Raw genomic sequence first — 9,748 nt, 5'->3', positions numbered from 1 at the left:
TTTTGTACAAAAAAGGCTTGGATGGTACCTATCTAAGATGTGTAGATAAGCCTCAACAACAAAAGCTTCTAGAAGTTTATCATGATGAAGCCTGCAGTGGATATTTCTCATCCTCAGTAACTACTTTTAAGATTTAAAAAAATTATTTTTATTGGCCTATTATGTTTTGGGATGCATATACTTATGTTAAGAGATGTGAAAAATGTCAACTCTTTTATGGAAAACCACAATTAGCTGCTCTACCTTTAAGGCCTGTGGTAGTGGATAAACCTTTCAAACAATGGGGTATTGATTTCGTTGGTCCAATAAATCCTCATTTCAGTGCTAGCCATATGTATATTCGGACACCAATAGATTATTTTACTAAGTGGGTGGAGGATGTCCCCACTAAGAAGGCGAACTTAGAGGTAGTATGTAATTTTCTCAAAGATTGCATTTTAGTCCATTTTGGGGTCCTTCAGAAGATTGTCGTAGATAATGCATCATATTTCTCTTTTGAGGAATTGACCATGTTTTGTTATGAACATCAAATTACTCTTTCACACTCCTCTGATTACTTCCCGCAAGGTAATGGGTTGGCAAAATCGAGCAACAAGAACCTGGTAGCAATCATGAATAAGTTAGTTGATGATAATGCTAGGAATTGGCATAACAAGTTATATGAAGCCTTATGGGCAGATATAATTACCCCTAAAAGAGCAATTGGAATGGCACCTTATGATCTGGTGTATGGGATTGGCGCAAAGGTTTCTTTACCTCTGGAATTGGCAGCAGCGAGGCTCCAAACTGTAATTGAGGACTCCCTCCAAGATGCTCTAGAAAAGAGAGTCATGAATTTGATGAAGTTGGATGAGGAAAGAGAAATGTTAGTGGATAGAATTACTAAACATGAGAACAAGGTGGAGAAAATCTTGGATATGAGAGCTCGACCAAGAGGGTTCCTAAAAGGGGATGAAGTACTGTTGTGGGACAAGAGAAGAGAACCAAAGGGTGCCCATGGAAAATTTGATTCATTGTGGAAAGGTCCGTTCAAGATCCATGAAGTAGTGGGACCAAATGCATTCAAACTGAATTATCCTGATCAAATGGTTATGCCCTATACCTATAATGGGCAAAACCTGAAGCTCTATAAACTTTGAAATCTATGATAAAGAGTTCCTGTACATAGTAGATTAGTTGTTTGTTGTGTCTTTTTGGTGTGTGTCCTTTTGTCCCCTTTCTTTTCTATTTTTGCTGTGCGAAACCAGAGATTTAGAGTTCTTTGCATTTTTCACAAAATACAATCCCCAGTCAGAGCCAATGTTACCTTGTCATTCGTCCCTCATAACAAGAGTAAGTCACCTTGCAAAATTTTATTTGAGTCTTTATCTTGTTAAAAATTCCTTGGTTCAATCCTTAATCCACTTGTAGATCAGCTCTTAATCTATAGCATTAAGTTTTAATGGTCTGTTTGAACCTCATGAACCCCTTGAACCATCTTGAAAAGAGTTCATAATGTTCATTTAGGTACCACAAGTTCTAAGTTGTGTCTAAGATGTTTTCAGGCTAATGTTCACTCAAGTGTTTTGCAGCAGTTCTATTTCATGGTTCCGGATGATGTTTCATATCCTCTTTCTCCAGACTGTGAACCATTTGAACCTAGTTCAAATAGTTCAATGATGTTAAACATGTTCGATGAAGTTCAAAAGGCCAATGGTAATTAACAAAGTTAATCTTTTCAAATGAAATTTCCTTCGCGCAGCGTATGCTTTGGACTACCTGAACCCTCATGAAGTCAGTTCAAATTGTTCATGCATGTTCAAATCAGGTGGGTCCCATGGACTAAATGACATGATGGTGCACTTATTGGTAGGTGTGATGAAGATCTGACCATATCTCAGGTGACGTCAACTAGCTGATTTTTTAAGGCAAGTAATCATTTATGGGAATTGGTGATTACCCCGAAAGCGCCACCATGCATTCAATACACATGCATGATGTCAAATCCCAATGCTTGGCACATTTGAGTTGACGGCTGAAATTAATGCACTAAATGAACTTTTGTCACTTTATTTGCTATAAGGTATGAAGTGATTAATTTTTTAAACTTGTTCTTCATTGTTGCGGAGTGTTTGATAGAAGGTTTGTCTGTTGGTAGTCATTCGATTGGTTTCAATTGTGAAGGTGAGTTTTCATTCCTATCTTCTCTAGTGATTTTTAGCTGTTTTTCTCTCTCGTAGTAGAATTTGCTGGGAGAAATAAGGGTGGTTGTTTATGAATTATGAAGTCCACTTTGTACCTTTTCAGAAATATTTTCAATCTTGCTTGCACAAAACCCATTGTCAGTGACACGGACTTGAAAGGAGAGAATTTGGAGTTCTTGAAGGAAAGGGTGTTTAAAGGAATTGACAGTTATTTTGGTTTAGAAATTCTAAGTAGTGGCCTCACAGAGTTAGAAACTTTTCCTCCTGCTATTCTTTGCCCAGAATTAGTTAGGGAGTGCATTGCGAGATATGATCCTATTTCTTTAAAATATCAACAGAGATAATGGTGAAACCCTCCTCGAGATTAAAAGGGAACTCATTTCTTCTATTTTCAAATTGCCTGATTATAAGTTCTCAAACTTTTCCCCTGCCCAATCAGTCACTGAGTTGAATGTAGATAAAACTAGACACCAGAACAATTTAGCAAAGCATTGTTTGAAAGTTCCTCAGAGGGGTGGCTCTAGTTTACCTAAATATCCCAACAAAAATCACATGCTTCCCCACATCCATGATGTTATGTTTTTGTTACACCAAGTTAGAGGTTCAGCTGAGGCCTACAACTTTGATGACTAGATTTACTGTTATGTGCAACTGGTATTGGAAGGAAAGTAGTACCTTGACTGGGGAGAGCTTATTGTTGACTCCATGAGGGAACAACTGAGCATGGTGAAGAAGTTCAAGCAAAATTTCTTTATGTCTTCGTATTTGATATATTGCCTAGCATGTGTCAAAGAAGTAATGGGAATTCCTAGGCAACTTGCTAAAGGGGATATTTCTGTATATGACTTTTACCCCATGTTGCAAAAAGATGATGCATTGCAAGATTTTAGGAGACTACATAATGCTTTCCCAGGAGACTTCTATTATGAATTGAAGAATGTGAAATTTAAAAGGATGTCTAAAGATGCCCAGGCCTTAGTGAAAAGATATGGTAGTTTCTTTGTTCAGTTTCCTCCTTTCTGTTATATAAGGGTAGGTAGTTTTGAAGAAGAGACTTTCAGACTTCCATATTTTTGTTCAAATTATTTTGTCCTTGCTGAGATCTGTAGGCAGTTGTTTACCGTAATTAAGAAAGCTCAACCCAGAGATAAATGGGAGGATAATTTTCTTGTTCAATTGGGCATTTTATCTTGTAGTTCAACGTCAGATGCGTTGAGCATAGGACCTGACTTGAAGAATTTTAATTTTCCACTATCTCATGAAAGGAAGGGTTTTGATAATAAAAGTTTCTCATAGAGTCTTGGTTTGATGTCATACCTTCCTACCCCACACTTGGAGGACTTTTGGGAAGATTGTTGTGATGAGCTTGAAGTGTTCAAAAGAGCAAATATGAGAATGGTTTTGGAACAGGTAGTTTCACTGCAGGTGAAACTTGATATAAGTGGGATCGAAGAGGATTATCTAGAGTTGTTTGAACTTGGATGTCTAGACCAAATTGAACCCAAAACATCCTGCATTAATTGGGATGTGGAAGAAGAGGATGATATATAGCTCAGAACAAAAAGAGTCCTAGAGAGAACCGCAGATTGGGTTAATAAGAAAAGAGCAATGAAATTAGGCATCAAGATTGATCTTGGAAGAGATAATGTGGTTTCTCTACGTTCCCCAAAATGTTTTTCTAACCCCACTTCTATGTCTGTTCATGTAGGTGAAAATAAGAAGTCATCTCACACCAAGCATGAGCCTAATCCTGCTTTGAACTTTTCTGCTTCTCGATATACAAGGTCATGGAGTGTTCCACAGAAGAAAATGGAGCAGGTCAAAGACACATAGGTAAAAGACAAGATCCTTGATACTTAGATTTTTTAGGTCAAGGACCTTGATAGTGACATTGACAACACCATGGATTTTCATGTAATCACTATAGCCATGACTCCACCACCTAAAGTAACCAAAGGAACAACCAATTCAAGTACAACTCCCAAATGGTTAACTACTTCAGTAAGCAAGAAATGGAGGTCAATCCTAGTGTCCATCCCAATTCAAGACATTGTGGTCAAATACATGCAGAAAGATCCCAAATAGAAGAACTTCAAAATGACTACCAAATTGAACAATGATGAAAAGGCTGGGAGGTGGGTTGTTGAAATTGCTTCCTATAAGCCCAAGGATGAGAATAAGAAAATAAATGCAGAGGATTTTGAGGTCACCAAAGTGAATCTCGGAAACATGACCAGGGATTCTGATAACCACCTTTTCAATGTGATGGCTAAGAAGATTCTCACTAGGTCAGAAAAAGATGGACAAGAGAAAAGAGAACTGAAACAACATATTAAGATTCTCGGTCAATTCATTGATAACATAGGTTGTTGTGGAGCACTTCCCATATCGCATCCTTCAGAAAGTTTTGATCCTACTTCACCAGAGAACAACAAATTGATGAATCAAGTTTAGCGAGCCAAGAGCATCGCAAGGGCCGTAGAGAAATGGATTGAAGGAGTGATTAGAGATGGCGAAAAATATATTACAGACTCTGGGATGTTATGTGATGAAATGCAAAACCTCACTGCGGATATTCAGAATCAGATTGTTCCATGGGAAAAGGAAGAGCATAAATGGGAAAATGTATTACCCATGTTCATCAAGATAGAAAAATATGGAGCCACAAAGTTTTTAGTAGAAATTTCAATTAAATTGGTAACTGATGAATGCCAGCTCTTCGTGTTGAAGAAAACTATAGCGTGGTGGGTAATTACATTCAAGTCTATGATTTTTGATGCCAGGGCCTTTGTTTACGAGCTTCAGGAACTTCAGTCTAACATAGTCAATGACAATAAAGTGGTTAACCCTGACCATGATTGGCAACTAGGACTTTGTGGGCTGAATACACAGGATGTGTTAAAGGCATTTGAGCTGAACATGGAGAAATTTAAGGCCAAAGGTAACTTTACTTCTAAAGATATAACACAGATCACCCAAATTGAGTCTATTACGTTCATTGGTTAAAAGTATATCAATTTTATTTAGTTAGATTATTCTCTGAATAACTAATGGAGGGAGTTGTACCTATCTAAAATTCAGAAGGAAGTGATGTATGTCACACTTACCCAATTGTTTAGTTGAACTTTTGTTTTTCGAAGAGGGTAACAGAGCTTTGAATTAATTTGATTAAATGAAAAACAAAATATGTTCACTAAAAGTTAAGTAGGATTATATCATGTTGTGTTTAATTAAGCTTCATTAAATCACATGTGTCATATAGTTCTTAATCTTAACACATTTTCCTTCTACATCACCAAGGTAGTATTTAATTAAATACTTAGATATTTAATTAAATCACACATGTATCAATTTAATTATGAAGTGTTGAGAAATAAATCACATGGAAATTAAATTAGACATACATGTTCATTACCAAATATATTACTTTTAATCAAAGAAATACATACATTGTTTCAAGAATTAAAATAATATGTTTGAGATAAAACATAAGCATAAATAGATATATATATATATATATATATATATATATATATATATATATATATATATATATATATATATATATCGATGAATGTCATAACATGTATATCATTGTACATCAAAAAGTGTCACACTACAACATCGCCATCTCCTATCCCTAGGACTAGAAGTTGGAGAATGGTGACTAGACGTCCCCTCCTGATCTAGTTGTGCGGGTGGACCCATGGGTGTGTATCATGATGTGGAGCATGAGTGACACCATGAGGAGCTCCTACACTCCCTCTCCATCATGATCCTATGATATGTGGTTGCCTCTGCTTGAGCTGCTACTAAATCACGCTCTGTTCGTTGCAGCCTCTCTAACAAAGTACTCTACCTCTCTCACCAGACCTCTAGCTCCACCCGAAAGGGGGTGAATAGGTCCTCATGTGGCCCAACACTCCTCTATGGTCTATGCACTATCTGCGAGGAGCTAGGAATGTGTGCGGTCATGATGAGGTTTGCCACTGCATTCTAGATAAGGGAGCACCAATCCTGAACACTGACTACAAAGATAGAAAGAGGTTTTTATCAGTAAAATTCCATATCATCAAATATAAATAACCAAGCTACATAAATGGTACAATCATAAAACACCTTACCTGGATCTCCCTCTCACCAATAAGGATCATGACAAGGGACCTCCTATGACTGGGACCCACTAGGCCCTCTACACTCATAATCCCTCTATATAGTGGGAAGAGGACTAGAATTAGGACCCCTTATAGGGTCCTTCTCCTCTCATGATGGAATGCTCAGTGGATCTAGGGTTATGGTGTTGTCACCAGAGTGATAAGGAACTGTAAGTCATCCTCCTCAACCTCCTTCACCTCCTTGACCTCCTCATCTTCCTCATCCTCCTTGTCCTCCTCATCCTCCTCACCCTCCTTATCCTCCTCATCCTTGTCCTCCTCCTCTTCATCCCCCTCATCAACACCATCTTGATCCCCCTCTCCTGCACCACCAACCTCATGCTGCCTTACATCATCATCCTGATCATCTTTTTCCTCCTCACCAAGGTCCTCAGATGTATTAGGGTCCTCCTCATCACCTGCGTGTTTCCATGGTTTTGGGTTCCCTCTAGGGAAGTGTGTAGGGGAAAAAGCGAGACTAGGTTAACATGCCCTAATCCTACCTTTTGACACACATTACGGAATACGCAAGAGCCTAGAGGTATCACACAATTGGCTACTTCTTCTTATGAAAGAGAGAGCCACGGGCTACCTATTAGGATTTCTATTCCTTTGTTGTAATTGAAAGATAAAATGATGCAAGTTCAATTCCTAACCCCAAAATGCAAGTATGAACTAATGACAAGATTGTAGAATTGAACTTAAACAATGGAAAGCTGTAAATACAAGGATAAGACAAGAATGAAAATGCGTACCCGGAGTTAAAATCTGACTGAAAATGTTTGGGACGGGGGCGCGGGCGCCACTGTCCTGATTCTACCCCTGAAACTGCTCCAGAAACTGTTGTTTTGCACTCTAGAAAAAGCTGTCAAAAATGCTGAAAATGTTGTCTGTCAGGAGGACCAGGGCGCCCAGCGCCCCTGTCCTGGCAGGAACAGGGTGCCCCACACCCCTGTCCTGGTCTTTTGCTCTGCAATTTGGTGTGGAGTGCTATCTTGACCTGCTTTTCCCGGATCTGTCACCTACGGCATCGTCCGAGTCCCGAAACCTGCACTTATATTTGAAAAGGGTATGGGCGGCTATATAGGGTTTTGCCTTAGTCAAACCCCCACTTTGGTGATTTCCACCTCCATGAATAGCCAAGTTGTATTGTAAAATGTATTGTGTGTGCAGACCTATTGTGTGTGCAAGGTCCTTAAATGCAAGAAAGCAAACTAGAGCAACCTAGAAAGTAAACCCTAATTGCTTGTAAATGATAATGTAAATGCTCTAAATCAAGATGAAAAGTGATCTAAAGCATGAATAAAGGATATATTGAAGCTTATGCAAAGACATGAAAACAACATGAAATCATACCCAACCCTTAAGGGAGGAGTACAAGCCAATCTTCAGTCGGTAATCTCCTATTGTTCTTCAATGTCTCCCAAACCCTAAATGAATGAAATTGATGAATACTTGATGGATGGATGTTGAATGTTATTGAAGTCTTCAAAGATCTGCTCTTTCGCTGCATAGAAGGTCCTCGAAAGCCCCAAAATTCTGATCCTTTCAAATGAAGAAAGAGAGCTCTTATATATGAAACCCTAGGTCTTAATTTCGACTTTTGGCCGACCTAGAGATTGAATATCCCACCAATTTCTTGGGGTTAAGCTTTATTTTATGATTGGATCGCACTCCTAAAATTTTGGGAAAAATGTCCGGGACCATGTGCACTCTGGGCGCCATGGTCCTTTCCGGGCGCCATGGTCCTGACAACTTTTCACCAAATTTTCAGGGCCGTCGGATATGATGATTTTAGAGAGAATCCCGAAGTTACAGGTGATTTCGAGATGTTTTGACCCCCAAAACCAAGCCCCCAAGTTCAAAATAGGACCTAATTAGGGTTTTTGATTAAATGATGTATAGGAGGAATAAAATGAAAAGGGCACACTTTAATGAAAGGGCCCAACTTTATGATGTGGGAGATGATAAAATAGGACCTTAGACCTAATTAATTTAATTAATTAAGCGCTAAGGGGAAATGCAATGCAAAATGCAAAATGCGCCAAGGCAGGTGCTAAACTAGGTGTGAAATTGTACAACCCTAGCAAGTGCGTACAATTTACGACGCTACATTTAGCCCCCACTTTAGCGGTCATATGAACACTACGTGCATATGCAAGCTAAAGTATAGAAAAGTAAACATTATTTGAAAAAGGATATATCCATAAGTCTGTCGAACGAAACCCCCAGCGGTATCTGCAGTACACAGTTAGGAACCGCACCCTACAAAACACACGTTAGATCACAAAATCACCTAATGCTTACTAAGGAAGGTGATGAAAATTCAAGGGTAGCTATATGCCCCCCCTGTTTCGGCTTGCTAATTTTAGTGAGTTGAAACAGGGTATCATGTTTACCACTTCGAATTGTTAAAGAATATTGATGACAAATGCTCACAAGAAGATTTGATATGAGATCAAAAACTAATGGAGAATCATTTGGTAAGAAAGAGGACTAAATCTCAATTCCAACACAACAAAGAGTGTGAGGTTTTGAGAGTTCTCTAACACAAGATGAAGGATGTAAATGGAAACAAAATGCAAAGAGAAGAAAAGAAAGGAGAAAAGCATGAATACACACATTGGTGATCCATGAGAAGAATAGTGAGAGAGAAAAACATGGAATTCTCGCCCCTAGATCTTGTCTAGGTGATCCATGTGAAAAAGGACTTGGAAAACTAGCCCCTAGAGTCTGTCTAGGTGATCCATGTAAGGGAGGAGAGTGAGAAAGTCTAGCCTTATGCCGCTAGTTCCACTCAACCTCGTGCATGTGTGTGTAAGGGAGGTTAGAAGCACCTCATAGGAGTCTATGCCCGAGTATGCTACAACCTGTATATGTATAGTACAAAAGCGTGACATCTCGCTCTAAGAGTCTGTGCTCTGGTTCCGAGAATAATCACCTTGCATAAAAGAAAAATGGAGACATCTCGCTCTAAGAGTCTGTGCTCTGGTTCTGAGAATGACCCATTGCTCAAAAAGTGTAATGTTTATGTCATAAGCAAAGTAGAACAAGGATACCTACCTTCATCACAAAAGAAGATACAACAAAAATGCAACAATGTCATAGATCCAAGCAAGAGAGTTTTGCACTCTTTAAGCAAGGATAAGATAGTTGAAAAGGGATTTCTTGTAGTATGTGTAAAAGAGATCCTTAGAGGAGAAGAGATCTTTGTACAAAAGACACCTATCCCTGAGAGAAATTGTCTTAGACAAATATAACATCTTCTAGAATAAGACAAAGAAGAGAATAAGAATGCAATACTTCCTTCTTTTGCGAGGTGAAAGTGATTCTTAATGAAGGATGATGCTCTTTTTAACCCAATTAGGACAGTGAATTCGTTATGGATTTATTTTACCAAGTGCAAAAGAG

The 9,748-nt window shown here is 38.6% G+C and overlaps 1 protein-coding gene across 1 annotated transcript; it reads left to right on the top strand.

Moving 5' to 3' along the window:
- The first annotated feature begins 611 nt into the window (after positions 1–611).
- Positions 612–4,016, top strand: LOC131876157 (uncharacterized). Its single transcript, XM_059220975.1, has 2 exons — positions 612–1,023; positions 3,892–4,016. The coding sequence occupies exons 1-2, from the start codon at positions 612–614 to the stop codon at positions 4,014–4,016; spliced, it is 537 nt and encodes a 178-aa protein (XP_059076958.1).
- Positions 4,017–9,748: the final 5,732 nt, after the last annotated feature.

Source organism: Cryptomeria japonica, chromosome 5 (assembly GCF_030272615.1).
Source record: "Cryptomeria japonica chromosome 5, Sugi_1.0, whole genome shotgun sequence".
Lineage (NCBI taxonomy): Eukaryota > Viridiplantae > Streptophyta > Pinopsida > Cupressales > Cupressaceae > Cryptomeria > Cryptomeria japonica.
The sequence above is the reverse complement of the archived record's forward strand: the minus strand, read 5'-3'. Positions and strand labels throughout refer to the sequence as shown.